Genomic DNA, 22,161 nt, shown 5'->3' with positions numbered 1-22,161 from the left:
ATACAGAGATGATGAAAAAAGAGAATTGCTTGCTAACCACAAGCAAACCATCTCCCATCAGCAGAGCTGTCTCAGGACAATCTGGTCAATACCATCCAACAGCTAAATGTTCTGTAAGTGATGCTGAGCTGCCCTCTAGTGAAGTCAGAAACCACTTCCAGCACCTGGATTTCTGAAATTCAGGACTCAGTCCCAAATAGATTTTAGCCAGATTTGTTTATAACAGAAGAAACCTACAGCAAGCATCTTAATACAGTGTGCTTATGATTTAATTTTACTCTTCCATCCTAGGGTCTTTAGTTTAGGTTTAGATTAAAGAGTGTACTCAATTTAACACCTCCAGAGCATACCCTGCTTTTTCCAAGATTTGTGAATTTAAATTCTCATTTTACAATGAATCACTGGCAAAACCATTGCAAAGACTTATAATATCTAAACATATGATAGTTTACTTTTTAAACAGCATGACAAGAATTTATCAACATGCTCCTATAGTCAAAATTTTTGACATGGTTATAGAATTACATTTTTCTCATGCTCAGAGTACATTTTCTGGGATGCCACTTTCACTGAAAGTGAAATGACCTCAGTGCTGGTTACTGGAGCACCTTGACTGGTGCTGTTACTGCCCACAAAGCTCCATTGTGGGAAGGGGTCAGACATGACTCACAATTTATTCTCAAAGCAGGGTTTCACTGTAGCAGGTTCCTAACCAACCTTTTTTTTCATGAATTTAAGCAGAATGAGGTAGCCACATCAGGAAGAGAGAAGAGGTGCAGGATTTGGCAGCAGATGAAGCAGCAGCAGCAGCTGTACCCCAGTCCCTGCTGGGGGACCCTGATGGCATTACAGTTTCACCACTGATTTAAAAATCATGTGATACTCAAGATTCTTTGCTTTCACAGAAAGATAAGACTGGGGTCTTCCTTAAGAATTAAACCCATGTTAGATGCAGTTGTTTGGGTGATACAGGAGGCAGGAAAGCATAAATGGGGGTGGGGTTTTTTCACTTCTTGCTTTAGGGCACCTTGAAGCTCCAGCTGGGAAGTTGGGCTGAGCTGCAACACCAACATCAACAGGGTCTCAGGGGAATGGGCTCCTCCAGGCAGCAAAATGCTGTTTCCAACCCAGCCTCAAGTGAAGCAGGCTGATGGAAAAGCTCCTGCTAATAAATGCATGGAGCAGAGGTCAGTTTACACAAAATTTCTGTTTCAGCACTGGAATATTTCTCATGCTTATAATAATTAAGACATTTAAGCACTTCTGGAAGACACCAGCTTGAGTGCCAAGCAATAAAATCTTACTTGTGAGCTTACACAAAGCATTGGAATAAATTGAAACAAGTTGCCTGGAAACTTAACCAGGTATATTTATTTTAAAAAACAAACAAAATTTTAAAATACATACATTCTATTACTATTTTGTAGCTTCCATATACAATAAAAATAAAAAAAAGTTTTGATTTTGTCAGCATCCTTGTATCTGCAGGTTACAACACCTGGGGAAAGACCAGTAGAGAGAATTTTGTTAGTATTTTCCAAACACTGAGCCATCACAAAATTCTATGCAAGCTTAACATGCAGCAGTCAGAGCTGCTTCCAGTCTGAACAAGTTCAGCCTCCCCTCATTAACACAGTTTTTGTCAATCTACTGTATTACTATCAAGGCTACAGGTTTTTCCAGTTTCCCAAGAAGATGTTTAAGTGCACAATAAAATCCTATCTACACACAAACTATGCTTCAAACTTCAGTAATTCATGTAATGGTAATTTGAAATGATGCAGACTTGTGTAGGCTCACAAGACACCAGAACAGGATCAAGCCAAGGACCTGCCAGCCTGCAGCTGCTTATCAACATTGCTGAGTTTGATTTAAATATATTCAGCTCAGTCATGCTGACAGCAGTTTTTAGTTGAACTATCAACTTGCTTCATTATCAGAAAAGCTGAGAATGACAAGGCCAGTCCTACTCCAGCCCACAAGTGACCCAGGCAGGACAGATCACACAGGGCTAAGAAATTCTTCCTGCCATCTGTAAAGAAGTGGAGGCAGCAACATGAAAATTTTGAGGCTCCTCAAGCCAATATTGTGAACAGCTCTAGTGCTATTTTCACCTCAGTTACTGGTTCATTTTCTCCTGTATCTTCTTTTAGAAGGATGAATAATGTTTCAGCCTAAAGAAAAAAGAAATTGAGAGATTTAAAACTTCTCAGTAACCTCTTGAGGGGGCAACACAAAAAAACAACAGCTCTTCAGCAGTGTCACTGAGTATCCTTAGCTAATCTGAAACATGGAGCTTTGAAACAAAGACAGCAAACATCCACCTGCTAGAATTACTTAAGTGCCATTATAATATGCAGTTCAAGTTCACATAAAGGACAAATCACAAGATTTATTCACATTTAGGAATATTTCTAGAAATTTTCCCTGTCAGTCTTGGTAAATCATTAAAATCTCATCTTAAAAATAAGCAGTTTTTCAAGCATCATGAAGTTATGAGTTGAAATAAAATAAATATTCCTGCCTAGATTAGCACTACTCCTCACCCCTGACCACACCAGCAGGGGAGGAAAATAAAAAAGCATGGAAACAGGGTGTATTTCATAATCAGACAATAAACAAGGGTTGTTCTCCAGCAGGGAAAGCCAGCTCCACACTCCAATAACTCATCAGGTGAAATTCAGATCAGGAAGTTAAACCTTATCACTTAGTCAGGGCCCCATCTTACAGAACACAGATGTTATCTGGGATTAATGGACCTAATTTAGTACGTACCTAAATAACAAAGCTTTGCCTTTGTTATTTGCTACAGAGAAATATCCACTTCTGGGAGAGAAGTCCATAGATTGAGTAAGATAAATCTGTTTTCTCCTGAACACTGGGAAGTTTGAGAATACAGTGTATGAAGGAAGGTGCACCTATTGAGAAATAGGTCAGAATTTAAAATTAGAAAAAAACCACTAAAAATGAAATTAAATTACGAATCTATAATTGAAGGTCAATGTTAAGTTCAAATGTTCAGTTATATTCCTACCCTACATGACTCCATATATAGAATTCTACTGGAGAAAAGGAGCAGGGAACACACCATGGAACCAATTATTGCAATTCTTGGGCCTACAAATCCTCAGAATAGTTCAACAGTTCCACTGTTGGCAAGAATTCTGATAAGGCTGGCAAGAAAAAAAAACCCTACTAAGATGGTTTCAGTTACCAGCTACTGAAAACTCACATTTGTTGCTGAGTTATATTTACAGCACTGAAATAGAACCACAGACTGGTTGGGTTAGAAGGAACCTTAAAGTTTTCATCCAGTTCCAACCCCCTGCCATGGGCAGGGACACCTTCCATTAGACCAGGTTGCTCCAAGCCCTGTCCAACCTGGCCTTGAACACTTCCAGACATTTTAGAAGGCACTTTAAAAAGGTTAAAAGGTTAACTAAACTACAAAATGTTATTTTCAGAGCAACTTTACTAAAGAAAATACAATTATATTCTTGTAAATGCAGAGTCTTGGCCATGTCCAGATCTGGTTGGTCCAGCACCTTATACAGTATCTGTATCTGCTTCCTTTCAGTTTTATTACGTCACCAGCAGTATTTTAATCAAGATATAAAAGAAATATTGCAATAAAGAAGCTGAACCTACCAATTTGACAGCCTCATCAGTGTCACGGGAAGCCACTGCCAAAATCTCAGTGGTGGGATTGAAGGTCACACAGGTGGCAGAAGTAACAAGGTTCATTATGGCTTTAACTGGTTTAGGGCGGTTTTCTTTGAGGCAAGTATCAGTAGTGTATAAATTTACAACTCCAGAAGATGAACTAAAGAATAAAATGAACAAAGATTATACCAAAAAGTGACATTTCAGTACATATTACCTTGTTATCTATAGCCACTACTCACCAGAAGATGTAATTTCCAATTAGTTAGTAGAGTTTGTAATAATATTTTGTTTGGAGCTTGATTTTCCTTTGGAATTTATAACAGTATTTAGTGGAGGGGTTTAGGTTTTTGCTGATTTGGGTTTTCTTTTTACTTATATATTAAGAGACTCAACTCTGATGAGCCCATCTCTTACCACGTGAATTCAAAGCAAGGAGAGTTTGGTATCAAAATGTTCTGAAATAACTTCAAGTTTTTTATTGTGGGGGGTTTTTTGTAACTGTAGCATAAGCTCACTTAAAAATCCTCTTCTGCAGTGAGCTAGGAAAATACTCCTGTATTTATTTGCTATTCTCATTTAAAAGAATCCAGACACTGGCTGAAACTGCATCTCAATAAATGTATTTGGAGAAACAGTTTCAGCCTGTGGCTTTGAGTTGAAGCCCCTTCTGAAAGGCTAACATGTTGCCTTTCAGGAAACAAATTCAGAGTACAGGGAAGAGAATTAGAAAATGGAGAAGACCCTGAACCAACATTCCTATTACAGAATTCGTAATTTCTGTCAGTGTGATTTCAAAATTAACTGCTGGACCCATACATGGCAATACCAACACCAGTATCACTCCTATTGTTTTAAGTGTACTATGGTATTTTATATTTACACAGAAAAAAAAGTAAATTATTATCATAAAATAGGGAATATTCATCTATTTATGTCTATTCTAAGCTTATTAGAACCAAACCATGTTCCTACACTCTCACCAGACACCCATGAGTTCACTGAAGAGCTTCAAAATGAGAGCACGAGAAGCTGCCAAAGCTGTCAGTCACTTACCCACATGCCACATACTGGTTATTTTTTGAAACAGCAATGCACTTTCCTTCCAAAGAACCTTCATCTTCAAATTTGTGTAGACATTTTCTGCTTCTCACATCCCAAATGAAAACTTCACCTTCCTCTGATTACAGAATGAAGGATATTAGAGAAACCACATATACACATCACTTCGTTGGTCTATTTTGCTAAAATAAATTTAATTAGATGACAACTAGAAGCTCATTTACAACTATCAAATATAGGATATTTTTAAAAAACCCCAACAATTAAAGGCATACTAAAATAGTTAACTCCATTCTTTAATGATTGATCACTTAGTTGTGTTTTTAGGTGAGATACTGGCATAATTTTTTAAATTATTTTTCTAAAACGGTAAGTGACTTCTAAGAACTCATGCAATTTAAATGGAATTATGATTGGAGCTGTTGGAATACTCACTTGAATAGCTGTATATTTTACTGCTGTCTGGGGTGAAAGCAGAGGCAGTGCACCTTCCATTCACCTTCATAGTGCTGATCAGTTCTTTTGTCTGTAGGATGGAGAACAATGGTGACAGAGATTCTACCAAAAATCTATAGGAAAGTTGTTTCCTGTCCCACAAAAATCTTAAGTTAGCTGACATTCAGAGAACAGCACCAACGTTTTCAGTGCCTGCAGAGCAGAGCACAAGCTCCTGAGTCCAGCTACAGCTGGATCAACAATCACTTGTTTGCTCCCTCACTGAAGGGCCTGAGTTATACAACAGAACTGAACTTTCTCCTTTAAAAGCATTTTTCCCTGTGAAAGTTTAAAACAAATCCAGCTGCCATCATATGGCATTTTAAAATTCAGCTGAAAGATTGCTCTATGCATTATGAATCAGTATTTGGCATGATTCATGAACAGGGTACAACAGCATGCACTAGCATGACTCCCAAAAAAGCAGTCCTATATTCTATCCCCAGGTGCCTGTTCCCATGCTGTTTCCATTCCTTTTGCCAGCACAGTGCTCATGCAAGCAGCTGAAATACAACACTGACATATGACATCTTACAGCTGAAAACCCCATGGAACTGCCCTGAGCTCCACCAGCCCCACGGAGCTGCAGAACAAAGTCTCAGAGAGCCCAAAATAATTCCCTAAAGCTGCAGTGGGTTGATTCAGCAGCACATTTTTGAGGGCTGTCACAGTATGTGTCATACCTTGGCTTCAGCTGAAAGTTAGATTGCCTTGCAGATGAGACAAAAGCAGATTCAAAAGGGAAAAGGTGCCAAGGAAAATGAAGCTACATGAACCACGCAGAGAAAGTACCTTCATGGACAGCAAGTGAAGGTAACCTGAAGTTCCAATTAGCAGCATAAATGATCCATCTGGAGAGAGCTCGAAGTTTCTGAGAAATTTTTCCTCCACACCTTTAAAAAGAGATTTGAAACTTGAAATTGGTGTAATTTATTCTTTGACCTCAACATTTAGAGGTAGGATGACTAAGACCTGACTCCACTTCAGCTTTTCATTTCTGCAATATGCTGTCACAGTGAAGCTGAACTCAACCTTGCTCCTGTGTGATAATTAATATCCCAGACAAATTAACCCTCAAGGTACTTTAGTTCTTTGAAGACAGGTTAAAAATACAACCTCCAACTCACTGCACTTCCTTTTAAAGCAAATTCATGTGCCATCTTTATTTGGGACAGCTTGAACTGTGCCTGGACACTCAGAGCTGCAAAACATACCTCGTACTTTTGGGATAGGGATGATACTCCCAGCCATCATGTCATACACAAAGAACATACTGTGGTGAGTGCCAGTGGCTATAACTTGCTCTCCATCCATGCTGAAACGAGCCTTATAAATTGGAAAACTCTCTAAATAGATGCTCTGTATTTTTGGGTTCCTTATACCGTCCACCTTCAAAAAAGAAAGTAACAAACCAGGTTGTCATATTGAGGAATATATCAAATACTTTTACAGAGAAAAATCATATCAACTACTCAGCTGAGACTTAAGTAGTAAGACCACTGTGAAGCAGTGAACTCTTCCTCTCTCCTACAAATGACGTGGTTCTTAGCTCCTCACCTCATGTAAGAGGCACTCCCTGCCTTTCTGATACACCTCACACCTCGTGCCCTTCCTCATCTTGCCCATGCTTTGTTCAAATCATCACTTCTGTTGTGCTTTTTCTAAACAGAAACATCTGCTTTGATTTGGGGTTTCTTGCAGCCCTGTGGGAATATCACGTTCCACTTGTGTCTGACCATTTCACTGATACTGGGCCATGCTAAAAGTTCCTAAATAACATTAGGATCTTTAATTTTCAGAGGAGCAGGGCAGTGTCTCAGGATGAGCACCTTCCTGCTGCAGCACAGCAATTTTACAGTCTTAAAGCAAAGTGGCCAGCTTGCTCCACTACAGGTTCTCCAAACAACTTAGGAACAAAAAACCTCCTTAGTCCTCATCACTGCACACCTTCAAACCAAACGTTTTTAAACACAAATCTTCAGCTAAAAACTCTGGTACAACTATGTTTGCCAGTACTCTGCATGTGCTCGGTGTGAAGTCACAGATAGAAATTCCTTCTGAGATGCCTTTAACCAAGGAATCTCAATTGTAACCACAGACATTACACCCAGTGTGCAGAGGAAGAGAAAAAACAAGGTCTACCACTCCAGGCTATTTCATGTACACTCAAAAAAAAAGGTTCTGTGTAACATTTGCAGAGTACAGACTGAAGTTCTTCACCTGGAAGAGGGACACAGAGCGATCATGCCCAGCTGTCATCACCACTTGAGCTGAAGGATGAAACTGCACTGTCACCAGTTTTCCATTGGCAAAACGTTCCTGGTTTGCAGGAAGGCAGGTGCTCATCTACAACACAGATCAGACAGTTAAAACAATCCCAACAATCACTTGTGCTGAATAAAAAACCAATTACTCTTTACGCTACAAGACCTCAAGCCTGGTGATGAACTTTTGTGCAGCATGAGGTGAGCAGAGCACACACAGCCAGTTCAGGGAGCTGCTCCAGTGCAAACACAGGCTGAACTCACCAGCCTTTCTACTGGCTTTAAAACTGAGTGTAAAACCAGCTGCATTCTGACTCATCTGAGATAGCTGTAGGAGATAGTGTGAGAAATACTCATTTAAGGCTGTCTTCTTAAAGACCATTTCAGTAGCTTCAAAGCTGTGGGAGAATTCCATCCTTCTCTGCAGAAATTAAAATCCTATTACAAGATGCTGTTTAGAGTGCAGGAAATTCTATGTCAAACAATCCACCTCAGTTTATTGTTTCATGCTTTCACATGAACTATTCAATTTTTATATCCTCTAGAGCTTCTACTTGCAGAAACAAATTCACAGAATCACTAATTTTATACACAACCAGAGTCAAAGTGTGCACCTAAGTCCAATTGAAGTGGAAAAATAAGGTTTGTCCTTACCTTTAAAATCCCTCTTGGCAGAGACTCCGAGCTCGTGATGTAATTGCCAGTCCTGCGTAGCAGATCATCATCTTCATCACTGTCACCTCATTAAACCAAAGCACATGGAAACAGCTAATTGCACAAACATCCACAGCAAAATCAACACATTCCTCACTGAAACAAATTAAATTAAAGCACACTGAAGGAGTAAAGCTGACTTATCCAGCATATTGTCACACTACTGAAACTGAGAAGACATCAAAAGTAATTCTTTTCTAGCAAGCTGAACAAGGAATCACAGAAACACTTATCAGAATAGTATTGGACATATTTACTATCACTCAAAGTCCTTTTGGATTTCTTCCTGTTTTCTAGATCAGCCCAGGCAGGAACTCCTCCCATGGCTTGCTGAAACCTTGCAAGAAAAAGGGGAAAGAGAAAAAACACATAACTGTTGTGAAACAGTAATTTCCTTCTATGAATTAAGTACTTAGAAGAAGCAGTCAGAATTTTGCAGGATTACTTGCACTTAGAACACAAGGCAAGCTTTTAATTTAAAAAAAAAAATTAAGATGTCACTGTTTCTTGTATAACTCCCTAGAAGACAAATTATTGTGCACTTTGACTAATACAAGTATTAAACAAACTAGTCTAGACAATGCTAATGCACATTTTATTTAAAAACACTGCAAATACTGCAGGAAGCACTGGCTTTAAAGAAGCCACATGAGCACAGTGGCTAGAGAAAAGTGACTTTGAATAGCACATAAATGTTATTTTAGCTCACAAAATTGTGGGGTTGGAAGGGAGATCAACCCTCTGGACTCTGGAGATCACCCAGGCCAACCCCCCCACCACAAAGCAGGGTCATCTGGAGCAGGTGACACAGGAACATGTCCAGGTGTGTTTGGAATGTCTCCAGAGACTCCACACCCTCCCTGGGCAGCTGTTCCAGTGCTGTGTCACCCTCCATGGAAAGAAACATTTTGTGTTTTAATGTATGGTCACAGCCCCTCATCCTGTGCTGGGCACCACTGAAAAGAGTCTGACACCATCCTCCTGGCACCCACCAGGAGGTCAATGATCCCACCTCAATAAAGTCAGCCACAAAAACATTAATGAAACTCACTGTTCCTCAAGTCTTTTCTTCAGCTTTTTCTTAGTAAGCGTTGTCTCGGCATCACTTTTCATGAAATCTTTCCTGTACTTATGGGTCATATCAACACTAGAGGGGAAGAACAGACAGAACACAAAGATCGTTCAAACCAAGGCCACTTCAGTCACTCCCAAGCGTAAGATGCCATTCCCACCACCCAGTCTGAACTTACTTTTCCTCGGCTTCATCATCCTCATCCACCCAGGCTGGCTTTTTGGGCAGTAAGTCACCTTTCGCTTCATTTTCCACCTCCGAATCGCTGGACTCCTCCTGGAGGCCTTTACCCTCTGCAGCAGTAACCTGAAAACAACCGAACGGGCCGTGTGAGCGGGGACACGGCCCGGAGCCGGGGGGCAGCGGGGGGGCCGCACCGAGCACCGAGCCCCGCCCGGGGCCGCCGCCGCTGCTGGGTGGGGCAGGGCCGGAGGGTGATGTGCCGTACCCGCCGGGGCCCGGCCAGGCGCCGCAGCAGCTCGTCCTCCTCCACGTTGAGGCTGTCCCCGAATACCAGCTCCTCCAGCTCCCGCTCGGCGCCCGACACGCAGCTCAGCGCCTTCAGGTGGCGGGCGCGCCGCGCCGCCTCGGCCGCTGCCTGATCCGCCACAGCCGGGCGCCGCTTCACCATCCGCTTCGGTTTCGTCATTTTGGCCGCTTTGGGCAATTTCGCCGCTTTCTTCGCCGCCTTCATTCCGGGCGCTTTCGCCGCTTTCGCCGCGCCCGGACCCCGCACCAGACCCGGAACCGGAACACGTGCGCCCGGTCACGTGACCCCGCCCGGCCCCGCCCCCGCCCGCGATAGGCTCGCGCCTCCGCCCCGCCCCCGCCCCGTGACCAGGCCCCGCCCCCGGCGCCGAGGCGCAGTCACGTGACTCCTTTCTTTGCCTCCCTTTGCCCCCACCCCCCCCGCCCACCCGGAGTTCCACGTGACGCGGCCACGTCTGGGCCACTCCATTGCGAGCGCGCGGGGGGGGACGCCCCCGTGAGGAAACACGCGTCTCTCACCGGCTGCTCATCGGCCCCTCACCGGGACATCCCGCGCGCACCGGCACTCGCTGGCGGACATGGCTGTTCTTATCCCCGCAGTCCCCGCCTGGGCGCGGGGCGCTCCCCCCCGGTAACGAGTGTTTTCGCCCGGAGTGGGGGGACATGGCGGAGGGGCCGCCCCGCGCAGCCTGGGCCCGGCGGGGGCGTGTCCGCGCCTGCGCAGCCGCGCGCTCGTGTTGTTGATGTCCCGGCGGCCGCGGTCGGTCCCGGTCGGTCTCCGGCGCTTGGAGCGGCTGAACCGCCCGGGCCGCCCCCGCCCCGCCGGGTCCGGCCCCGACCGCGGGCACCCGCAGCGCCTGAGCCCCTGGGGCGAGCGCGCAGAGGCAGCGGGCGGCTCCTGCCCATGAGGGCCTGATGGAAAACACAAAGGAGCTGGTGAGTACCGGAGCCCGCGGGAGGCGCGGCCGCGGCGGCCCCGCGAGACCCCCAGCGCCTGAGGCGGGGAGCGGCGCGGGCTCAGCCGGGGCCGGGAGCGGAGCGAGCCCCGGTGCCCGTGCGGGGGGAGGCGGCCCCGCAGCGCGTGGGAGGGAGCCGGGGACACCCCCGGGTGTTGCGGGGGCGGCCCCGCGGGGTGCGGGGGTTTGTGCCCGCCCGGGGCGGGGGCTCCCGGGGCCGGGCCGGCGCTCCCTGGGGCGCTGCTGCTCGCGGAGGGTCCCGGGGAGCGGCGGGGGAATCTGGCCGAGGCACGTGGGGGCGGCACGGCGGGACCCCTTTGTTGCGGCCCGGCTGTGCAGGGGCGGGTTTTGTCCTTTCCCCTCCTTTCTCCTGCCTCGGAAAAAAGTTTCAGCTTCTCCAGGGTGCGCTCGGATCCGCTTCTCCCTCTGCTCCGCTGTAGTGCCGGGTTTCAGCAACTTCCTCCTGTAGTTCCAGCCTTTAAAGTTCAGTTGTCCAGCATGCTCGTGTTAAGCGCTGGGGAGTTTTCTTTAATAACAGCACCTCAAAAGTTTTGGATTCTTTGCGGCCACTTCCCCCCTTCCCGTGCAATTTTTATGACTTCTGGTATTGTTACTTTGTTCTCTTTGTAAGGAACAGTAAACTCGTGAAACCAGTTTCACTTTCAGGTTGTTGCTGGAAATATTTGAAAGTGTAGCAATTTCTGCCCGGCGTGGCTTTAAAAATTAAAAGTCCTACTTCAAAGCGTATGCTGACTACGGTAAAAACTTTTGTGTGTGAAAAAGCAATTTATTTTAAAATGTGGCTGGCAACTGCTGTGATTTTTCACATCTAGACCAAGTCAAAACTGAAAGCTGCAGGGCAATCTTCTGCATTTTAAATTAAAATTATTTGGCAGGTTTGAGGAGCCACATTTACCTATTTATTGTATTCAACATCTTGATTTTGACTTAAAAGGAGTGGACTAAGGCTATGAGAGTCTAATCTGGAGTATTTAATGAGAACTAAAACAATATGTTCCCTTAAAAAGGCAGTAAAACTTGGCAGGTCAGTTGTCTTTACTCATTCCTTCAGCCTAGGCATCGTTTTGTGGAAGTGTGTAACGTAGGCTGTAGGGAACTATGCAGAGGGATCTTGTCTCCCAGGAATAGTTTAGGTGTTGTTCTTGAGAGCATGTGGGCTTGTGCATGTGCAGAAGGATTGCAAACTGGAAGTAAGAATTCTCTTAATTGTTCCTAAAAGAGCGAGGTGCCTCTGGCAGCAGTGATAACATGCACAAAAGTTCCCTCTCATTTGCTTTGATTTCTCTTACCTTCTAAAATTTGATTTAATTTTGCAAGGCTTTTGATATCTTCTGCAAACCTCTACTGCATTCCTTCATTTCTCAGGTAAGTTGGTACACTCTGGGCATGTGGGATCATTTGCTGAACCTGGCTCTGAGCACGTGGAATGAATTCAGGTGCTGAAGACTTTGATTTTGGGTTGGTGGTGGTTTTGGGGTGTTTTACATTTAAATTTATTATTTTATTTGGGTCTGGGGGTTTTTTTTGTTAGTTTTCTTAATGGTAACACAGTGTTTAAAGTGAAATATTTGCCTCATCGAGATACTCCTGTAAGGCTTTGTAGAAACATAATGGAGTTTGTAACGGATTTTTAGTTTTCTCAAAATTCAGATATTTCACATATTAATCATCACACCCTCCTCCAAAATTTCCTGCTAATGTGATATATTTTTTTATGAAAGAGTCTTCCCTCTTGTGTGAAACCCCCTGGGGAAGAGGCTATGGACAAAACCATTGGCAAACAGCAGAAACTGGCTTCAGACAAAATGCTGTCATACATAGCAAATGAAGAGACAGGAAAAAACATTTCTGTAATTTTCCAGCAGAGATTTTACTTATAATAAGAGTGGAAGGCACATTTCCAGATAGAGGTGAGTTGTTTATATAAAAAAAGTAAGTTTGGTTGGTTCTGATTTCCAGGAATCCCAAGATGTTTAGCTTTGGGAGATTTTGTTTGTTTTGAATTAAAGCTGAAAGTATGTTTTCTTTAAATTGGTACCATGTTTGAATTTTCTTTTTTGATCATGTTCTGAAGCACAATTAGGCTTCAGTTCCACAGGGACAAGCTACTGTTCTAGTGTAAATTCAGAAGAATTGTAATAAATTAGTTCTATTGTAGTGTTTCCTAAACATCCAGAGCTGAAACTAAGTTTGTAGCATAAAGCATCAATGAACTTTTGAAAACAAAACCTCTGCATCAAATTTAAGTCTAACTTGGAAATACCCTTAGATGCATTAAGGATATGTGATTAAAGTAAATCTGTCTTACAACAGCCCCTTGGCTTGAAGGTTGTGGTGACCTCATTGTTGACGTTGGCCTCAGATCCCATCCCTCCATGGTTCTGTCCTGTTTGGGGGGGTTGGAGCTGAATATAGGAAGCAATGCCTCTGTTCAGGTGCTGCTGGGCCTTTGCTGAGCTACAGCTCTTGTACTCCAAGCTCCAAATTGCTGCCATCCTGAAATCAAGCCCCAGATTGAATTCAGTAGTAACAACAACAATTTGGAGTGGTTTGAAACCTTTCTGTGGCTGTTTTGGATCCTCCTCCTGTGGCTAGATGCACTTACCTGGGTGCAAGAGGTTTGGTTACATAATAATAGGGTGTCTTTCTTTCAAGTTTTTACCTTCAAAACTCTTTTGCATAAATTTTGCCAATGCTTGAGCATGGTTTTCATCAAGCCACTAAAGCCATTTCCTGAGTAAGTGTTTGATGTCTAATTAACATGAAATGGTTTTTGTTTTGGCCTTGAATTGCTCACCCTTTGTGCCCAATTTTTTGTTGTAAGAATAGTTATTACACTCAAAGAATGTATGCTATAATGTGTTGATCAACTTCAGTGTGTGTATATATATATATATATATAAAAATGTATGTTAAGAGTGAGAAACTGGTTATTTTCTTATTTGTTTAGAGTTGCCTTCCTGCTCTCAGGGAAACCTATTTCCTTAACTATATTCTTTTATCATACCATTTGCCTTATGTAATGCTTAATTAAAAGTATTTCTTAAAAATACTCTGTTGCCAAGTACTCACAGGGAGGAGGGGAAGAACAGGAAAATGGGAAGTTGGGCAGAATAAGAAAGCAGTTCTTAAGAGTTCCTTTCTCCACCCATCCCTCCTATAAAGAAAAGTATGCAAGAAAAGCCCCCGAGCAAATAGTATGGGGTAATTTGCCAATGCTGTTCACCCTACCCTTCACAGTGCTCTGACTAAAAGCCTCTGTTGAGGAACCAGTAATCTTATTAGGAAAATAAGCCTTAGCCAGAATGCCTGAAAGTTTGTCTTGTTCTTTTGTTTGTGCATTGCTTCTGCTTAATGTACAGATAGACTCTATTAGTGGAGTAGTTACTCAAGCTGCTGCTCTTTTGGCATTAACCAGCTGCAAGGTTCTGTTTTATAGCAAGCCAGGCTCCTGCTCCAAGCAGTTTCTGTGGATAGGCAGGAGGTTGTTCCCTGGTTTGTTAGCAGGTGAACACTGGTTGTGTTTTGAGGAAAAGACAACCTCCTCAGCATGATTTTTAGTGCTAAGTCCAGCTTTGAAGAGTAGGAAACTGGCTTGATGTTGATTTGAGGGTTTGTCATTGTTGGTTTTTTGCACGCCTGTTTTTGAACCGAAGGCCCTGCAGCTGCTTGGGGAGGTGCTGCTTCAAGATAGACAAAGTGTTGCTGTTGGCTGTGGAGCCTAAAAGGACTCGGCAAGAATTGCGTGTCCTTCACATGCCTAGAAATTACTTCCAACATTGCTTGTTCCATCACCTCACAAGGAGTAAGATGAGGTGCTTTGACCTGTCACTTCCTGGGTCCTCCTTTTGCCTTTTTCGAAGATGGGAAGCATAACAACCCAGGGACAGAGAATGTGTGCATAAAGTAGATGGTTCCAAGTTCCTGGCATCTCTGATGAAGCTCACCATAGTGTATTAGAGGCCACCAACACTTCAGGAAGTGTTGGTGAGATGGTTGAGAGCTTCTGGAAAAAGGTTGAGGCCCTAGAAAATCAGGAATGGGCAAATTTTGTACTTAATTTTCAAAAGAAAAAGATGCAACCAGTCAGCAAGAACTCAGCAGGAATTGCAGGCTGCTGCTGTACCAGAGCAGCTGCTTTATCTTGTTTATAGTTCTGTTTGAGACATACATTGTCCTTTTTGTAAGGATGTGTCTTTAACCTTTGAATTCAGAGCAATGCCCTAACATTTTTCACTTTCAGATGTTAGAGCTCCTATTCTTTTGTGTATCCAAATTCTGCAGGAAGGGTTATCAAAGCTTCCTTATATTCACTTATTTCTATAAATGCTGTGTTTCAATATGGGTTAAAAAGAACCTTTGTGGTGTTTATTATCAAAATAGAAGTGTTTTGATCTGCTCTAAGAAAATTCCAGCATAGTTATTTGTATATCATCTTCCCTAACTTTCACCTACTTTTGTGTACAAAGTATTTTGGTTTTTTTTTTCCTGCAATCTCTGCCTTTTTGAAATCTCACAAAACATTTTGAGTGGTTTCCCCAATTGCAATCCAGGTAATAACTGTAAATTAACATTAAGCATGTCTTGCATAACTTATCTGGCAAATATGGTTGTCTTCAGGCAAAAGCTGGGATACAAATGTTTTATAAAAACTACAGTATTATTTTAAAATGGTAAGCAAAGATGCTGATTTGAATTGCAAATTTGATGTTCAAAAATTCTGAATTGGAACCATTTGGATGAATATTAAGTAAATGGAAAGGTGATATATGAGATTTGTTTTGACAGTGTAGTTAAGCTCAAAAACTTGATGATTGCTACTTTTGAAATTGTATAATGCTGAAGAACGATTTTTCCTAATTGAGCGCCCAACTTTCCATTTACAAAGGGAAACTATTTTCCTTCTCATCTGTGGATATTTTGGCGAAGAAAACCTACCAGTAATATTGAGGTTCTAAATGGAAGTTATGCAAAAGAACAACAAAAAGAGCCAGGTGCACTGCTGTGGTGGTCACCTTACCCCATGCTCCAGCCTCTGGTCCTTCACCTTGCCCCCAGCTGCCTGGTTCTTCTTCCACCTTCCCTGGCAGTGGGAGCAGAGCTGGCATGGGGAGCTGGAGGGACTGGGAATGGGCTGCACTTCAATTCTTTCTGAGCTGTGACAGCATTTCAGACTTCTGCCAGCAGAGCACTGAGCAGAGCTGCTGCCCTGTAGGTCCAGGGATCTCCAGACTGGAGTGGGAAGGGGGTGCCCTGAGAATGGCTTGTACTGCAGCTTCCATAAGAGGGCTGAAGCCATAGAATCACACCTTGGTGTGGGATGATGCCCTAATTTAGTGAAATCAGAACGGCTGACTTAGGGAGGATGAGGGCATGAAGAGGGAGATCCTTCCCTGGGCTCTGAAACACCACGAGTTGTCTGTCCTTAAAACCTTCTAAGCATCACAGTGCTCTGGTAGTACTGCTGGGAATGGTTCCTATGGAATCACACTTTATATCTTAGCAGAGTCTGTGGTCAAGAGAACTTAAACGGTGGGAGATGTTAAGGAGCTCCTGAAATCTTGAGGAAGATTACTAGTTTTCATCTTCTGCTCTGAAAATTCCTGGCAGTGTTGGCAGGATACTGTATCCATGGCAACGTTGTGCTCAACTTCTGCCTTAAGCTGCACACACGTGCATGCACAAACAAGTCACTGGTGGTGCATGGTGGTGGCAGATGGGACAGGTGACACTGCTGCCAGCATGGGTCAGGGCTGGGCTTTGTCTGCTCAGTGTTTCCTCTGACAATCCCACAGGCGCCCTGATTGCCGGTGTCAGCGCCTTCAGGAAGTTGTCAGGTTATGCCCTATCCTAAATTTCATTTGGTTTAATACAATTCTAATTTTTTTTTTTCTGAGAATATTCGTAATTAACATTACACTGACTTTTTTTGTTGTTTTGTTTCAGAGCTACTGTAAGTGTGTTAAATGTGTTTGCATTATTGCATAACCTTTTGTACTTACTGGGTTTTTTGAGGATTTTTTTTTTAATAATTACACGCTAGGATTGGGTCAGTGTGGAAATCAGTTTTTCCTTGTAGCTATTAGGAAATTCTTTCATAATAGGATTTATTCAGATTGAAAAGGAGAATATAATATAATAAAGGGATAGCATGGTAGAAAAAGGCTTGAATGAGATCTAACAATAAAGATGTTCAGGCATGCACTCTAGGAAAGAGATTTGGGGAATTGTGATGAGATCTTGAGGCTATGAATCCAAATGCAGTTTAAGAAGGAAAAGCCCAATCACATTATTTTTCTGTCTACTCTGACTTTTAAATAAAATTAGCTCTTGGAAAAGGAAGTTGAGGGAAAGGCTTTCTTAATTTTTCTTGTGTTTCCTTGTCTGTACTTCATTCCCCTAACTTGTGCTTCTATTGTAGAATGTCTTTGTTTTCTCTGTAGTTATTTCCTCTCAAACTTAGTAAATACTGTGTAAGATTTTTGGAAATAATTTGAAACTTTTTTCCCCTTAATGAGGGCAGCTCACATAGGAGTAGCCTTGTTTCAATAGAGCTGTGTAAGATATCAATAAAGTAAAAAGTGTCACTGTATCAAAATGCATGTGGTGGATGTGCCTCAGAAAAAGTACATCAGTTAATCTCTTTCTTCTTTAATGTCGATGCTGGAAATTGCTTAGCTGTCATGCCTTCTTCAAAATTGTGTGGTTTTATCCTACTTCAGATTTTTTGATTATAGAAAAACTATTATGTAACAAGTTTTTTGTATATGACAGTGTCAAATTAGTCACCTTTCTATCTTTCAGCATTTGTACAGACCCTATTGCCATAGTAACTGAGCTCTTCATAATGGTTAATGTATTAATCCTCAGAACAGCCCTGTGAGCTGAAGAGGTGTTCCTGCTTCACACGGGAGTCATGGACTCATAGGGGAGCTGAGTGATTTATGGATAACCCCACAAGCCAATGAGAGCAGAGAGCCTCTCATTCCTGCTCCTGTGGTATAAGTGACCTCTTGGTTGAACTGTCTTCTCTGCCCAGCTTTCTCAAATGAATGAATTTTAGTAGAATTGGCTGCAGCCATCTGGAATGTGCTGATTTGCATATAAGATCCCTGTGGCTGTCAGTGTTCAGCGCATCAGGCTTAATGCACTCTGAAGATACCAAGGAAATTAAATGTGTGGACGGCTCCTGTGTATTCTCAGTGGATCATGAGATAGATGTTTTTTTCTTCCTGTATATCACAATACCAAAAATTGGCCAGTTTTGATTATACCAATGCTCATGTAATTGGCAATACATGGCTCATGTCTGTGCTGATACATCAGTGCCTTAGAATATCTGCTATTGAAGACTGACCTGTGAAACTTTGTAAGCTTGACTTTGAAATCTTTGTATTCAGAACATTCTGATATTCTTTGGTTTTTTTGTTTTTGGTTATTTTTAATTTTTAGACAGAGCATAGTTCCCAAGTGGAAAGGAAACGCCGAGACTCGTTCGGGATGTTTGACGGTTATGATAGTTGTAGTGAGGACACCAGCAGCAGCTCCAGTTCAGATGAGAGTGAGGAGGAGGTTGCTCCTTTGCCATCCAGTCTCCCAATTATCAAGAACAATGGGCAAGTTTATACTTATCCAGATGGCAAATCTGGCATGGGTAAGTATGTGCTGTGTGAGTGCAAGGAGTTGGATATTGATGGGATTTAGCCTGTGCTGGGTTGTGAGGGTCCAATCCTGAATGTTGGTCCCAACTGAAAAGGGACCAGAGCAGCTGAAGGGTTTGGGTTGGTTGGTTTTGGGAGGGGGAATTGTTTGGGTTCTGCTAAACTGAAGTAAGAGAGGGTTTGAATCCTACTGACAGGGAAGAAATAGTATGGGAACATCTGCCCTCCTCTCAAATGTGTTGTGTCTATCTGCACATGCATGTGTGCGTTCTCATGTGCATTGGTTTTGTTCTTGGAGCTTTGAGGACAACGTCAGTGTATTCTCTGCCAGGCATGCCTTGTCTCTGCCCTTTATTACATACACAATATGTTTAAATATATTTCTTCCTATTCTAGGAAAACTTAATTACTGCTACTGTGTAAAACCTGTTAGTGTATACCTGTTCACTCCTCACTAGCTGTGAGCTGGAGGATACTAGGAAAATAAATCTAAATTTCTTTTGTTATCAGGGAAAAACATTCTTTGTGAAATCCTAGTGGTTAGTGTAGAGCTCTCTCTGGGCAGAATTTTGGTATTGTCTCACTGGCATTAGTTGGTCTCTAAGTCTTACTCATCGTGGAAAGCACTGTGGGTGATGCTGTCCACCTCTGAAACATGATTCCAGCCAGAAGAAAACTTTCGTGGGCTGGGATACTTGGGATATACTAATTTATGAATCAAACAAGAGATCTGGTTTTATTTCAGGTTGGAAGTGTTAAATATTTAGAGGAAATCAAGATTGGCAGGCCCAGATTCAAAGCAGATGTTTCCTTGAGAACAGTGAAAAACCAGAAATTGGCTTGAGCTGCTTTAGCTGGATCGTTCATTTGCACCAGGGGTGAAATTAATAGGGAGCAGAAAGAGGCACTGTTTCACCAGTGAACTTGAGGTTCCTGGCATTTCACTGACATCAGTGGTGGTGTTCTAAATTTTAAATTATTCTCCTGTGCAATTCTCTTTGGGATCAAACCCTCAGATACCATTTGATGGTGCCACTTCCAGCACCTTAATTCTGTCTTCATCATTCTGAATTCTTACTGTGATTTTTTAACTACGCTCTTAACATTTTGGGGATTTTTTTCTCTCCTCTGATTAGCTACATGTGAGATGTGTGGGATGGTTGGCGTCCGGGACGCTTTTTACTCTAAAACCAAGCGCTTCTGCAGCGTGTCGTGCTCCAGAAGCTACTCCTCCAACTCCAAGAAGGCCAGCATTCTGGCCAGGCTTCAGGTAGCGGTACAGACACCGTTTTTTTACATCCTTTCTGTCGTCTGCGTGCTGAAATTGGGCTTTTGTACAGATGGCTGCATGTTTTAAGATAAGTTTCTTGGGTTTGAGGGTTTTCTTTGTAGAGCTGCAAAATAGTGATATGTCTGTTCACTTAAAATATTAATTGAATGATCACTCAGGCGTTTTTATAGTGTTCAAGAAAAGATAGAGAATTGTCAAGAAATATCATTATACCCTGTCTCAAATTCATTGCAATAAATGCCAAGAGATTGCATTGCTATAAGTTAGATTAAAAGTTCTTCCTTTTGACTTGCTTTTAAGAGATATCTTTTTTTCAGGTAAACAACAGTGAACCTATAATGCTGTTCAAGTTGGAATAGTAGTACAAACCCCATCTTTTGGACATTCCTTACTACTGGTTTTTAAATTTATTTTGTAACACATGTTGTTGTGTGATACTTAGCCTCTGTGTACTTCTAATTTTAGTTTAAATCTGCCAAAGATAGCTACAGACCTGTGGAAATTTCGTGATGAGAGTTTGAAAATATGTTATTTACTTGGGTTGTTGGTCTTTTTTAGGGTAAACCTCCGACAAAGAAAGCTAAAGTTCTACAAAAACAGCCCTTAGTGGCTAAATTAGCAGCATATGCCCAGTACCAAGCAACTTTACAAAACCAGGCAAAGACAAAAGCAGGTAACAACATATAACCAGAGCTGAGAAAGAAATAGTGAAAGATTTGTGCCTCATTAGCAGCTTCCTAACTAAAATAACTTTTCCTTAGCAGCTGTCCCTGTGGAAGGTTTCAGCTGGGGTAACTACATCAATAGTAATAGCTTTACAGCAGCTCCTGTTACCTGCTTTAAACATGTGAGTATTTCTCAGTTTGTGCTTTCTGTCTCTGTGTGTATGAGTGACTCCATGGGAGTTCTTGAATTCATTTTTCCAAAACATTCATATCCAAGTATCTTTCATGATCTATGGAATACAACTGTTAGTATGTATCTGTCCTTTAAAACCATTCTGGATGCCATCAGTTACTTTCATCATATATATACTCTCATAAACAAAAAGGAAGGCTCTTAAATACTTGGGAATTGTTTTTCTCGTGTTCAAGTCACAAAATTATCCCATGTACTGCAGAGTAACAAACCAACCAAGTCAAGCTGTACTGAAAACAGTTACAAAAAGCTTTTTAGATTAAATCAGGCTTGCTCCATTGTGTTGGACTGATCTTTTCATTACATATTTGGTTTTGGGGCTTTCTTTCTTACTTTTTAGTCAGACTCTCCCTGTCAGTCATGCTGCCAGGTAGTCTGGTATGGGGCAAAATGAAGGCTGTTTAGAAATCTGAAATTTAAAAAGTTAGTTTTCTTTGTATTAGTTTAAAAAGTTTCAAACAAAAAGACATTCTTTAATGACTGAGGAAATTGGAGGATGGGGAAAATATTTAGGACCATCTGTCTTTAATGTGTTTGTAAAATTCCAATAATTAGGCATTGTTTAAAATATTGTCAGTACTTTCTGTCTCTTAAGAAAAAGCTTGGACAGAAGGTGTTTTCTCAGCATATTTTTTAATTTGAGAAACTGAAGTGTTCTGTGTTACAAAATTTTTGTTTTGCTCAAAATTATGTGCTGAAAGTTACCATCAAAACAAACATTTTGCTTCATGGAAGTTGTCCATGAGGGAGAAGAGACATATTTTCTCTCCAGCTCAGGAATTCCTGCTGAGCCCTGTCAGCTCATAAACCAGTGGGAGTTGAGGGCTCCTGGCAGTTGGCACTTTGTGAATAGTACCCTTTATGCTCAGAGGCCTCAGCTACTTCCCAGAACAGAGCCTTGCATTAGGAGAACTTGGGGAATTTGTATCAAATTCCACGTGCTCGAGTCAGCATGTTTGCACTTGGCTTTCACAGCTATGTACATGTAATAAGTGATTCCGTAAGTCCATATCAAAAAGTAGCATTTGATAACAGGGGCTGTGCTATTGTACCAACAAATGCCTCAGGATGGGTGGCATCCTCAATTAGAGACAGCTGCAGGTCACTTGTAAATTATGCTCCAACATTCCATTTTATTAAAAGGAGTTGTATGGTCCCTTCTCACTGCTTCATTTGTTCAGCTGCACAGTGCCCCAGTAATGTGAACCAAGACCACACTCATGGGCACGTTGTACCTTGAAAATTTTCACAAGATAATGGCAACAGTGCTACCAAGTAGCCTGAAAGTTGTTGCTTTTCTGTCCTCATTTTCCTTTTTCATACAAGTGAAATGCAAATCCTACAGTTTTCTTTGGAGATTTCTACTTCTTTGGTGGATATGAGTTAGTGTCATAAGGGTATGATTTGCTTTTAACTTTACTGTAATTATTTCTTTGAAAAGTACATTATTTAAACCAGTCAGAGTCTGAAAAACACATCAGTGCTCTCTTGTTAGATCCTTCTTTGTCCCACTCTCCACTGATAATTAAACAACATTCTTTTTTTCTTTCTGGAA

The 22,161-nt window shown here is 42.1% G+C and overlaps 2 protein-coding genes across 8 annotated transcripts in view; one reads left to right on the top strand and one right to left on the bottom strand.

Moving 5' to 3' along the window:
• Positions 1-1,354: 1,354 nt before the first annotated feature.
• On the bottom strand, positions 1,355-10,015 carry UTP18 (UTP18 small subunit processome component). The gene is made up of 14 exons (XM_082294027.1): positions 9,719-10,015; positions 9,449-9,576; positions 9,250-9,345; positions 8,456-8,535; positions 8,139-8,224; positions 7,441-7,566; positions 6,435-6,609; positions 6,013-6,113; positions 5,161-5,251; positions 4,720-4,843; positions 3,649-3,823; positions 2,776-2,918; positions 2,115-2,174; positions 1,355-1,498 (listed from the first exon to the last, which is right to left on the bottom strand). Exons 1-13 carry the CDS (start codon positions 9,962-9,964, stop codon positions 2,150-2,152), a joined length of 1,596 nt encoding a protein of 531 aa, XP_082150153.1. The 5' UTR covers positions 9,965-10,015; the 3' UTR covers positions 1,355-1,498; positions 2,115-2,149.
• Positions 10,016-10,514: 499 nt separating this feature from the next.
• Positions 10,515-22,161, top strand: part of MBTD1 (mbt domain containing 1) — a 35,443-nt gene continuing 23,796 nt past the window's right edge. For 2 of the 7 annotated variants that reach the window (XR_014226961.1, XM_082293944.1), the window contains exons 1-5: positions 10,515-10,695; positions 18,189-18,390; positions 19,534-19,673; positions 20,247-20,361; positions 20,450-20,535. Coding sequence is in view for 6 of the 7 variants with exons in the window: in XM_082293944.1 (XP_082150070.1) it covers positions 10,675-10,695; positions 18,189-18,390; positions 19,534-19,673; positions 20,247-20,361; positions 20,450-20,535 (564 nt within the window). In the remaining variant the exon portion in view is untranslated. Of the gene's footprint in view, positions 10,696-11,008; positions 12,102-12,457; positions 12,647-18,188; positions 18,391-19,533; positions 19,674-20,246; positions 20,362-20,449; positions 20,536-22,161 lie in introns of those variants that run through there. The other 5 variants (XM_082293948.1, XM_082293949.1, XM_082293947.1 and 2 more) reach the window with 5 other exon arrangements.

This window comes from Coloeus monedula (genome assembly GCF_965178545.1).
Source record: "Coloeus monedula genome assembly, chromosome: 19".
Lineage (NCBI taxonomy): Eukaryota > Metazoa > Chordata > Aves > Passeriformes > Corvidae > Coloeus > Coloeus monedula.
This window is presented reverse-complemented; position numbering and strand designations above follow the sequence as displayed.

Excerpts from the sequence above, each read along its gene's own strand:
- UTP18 (XM_082294027.1), bottom strand. The coding sequence starts at position 9,964 with ATGAAGGCGGCGAAGAAAGCGGCGAAATTGCCCAAAGCGGCCAAAATG. Across the intron at positions 6,114-6,434 it reads CCCTATCCCAAAAGTACGAG|GTGTGGAGGAAAAATTTCTC; the intron begins GTATGTTTTGCA and ends CTCTTTTTAAAG. Across the intron at positions 3,824-4,719 it reads AACCAGTATGTGGCATGTGG|TTCATCTTCTGGAGTTGTAA; the intron begins GTAAGTGACTGA and ends TTTATTCTTTAG.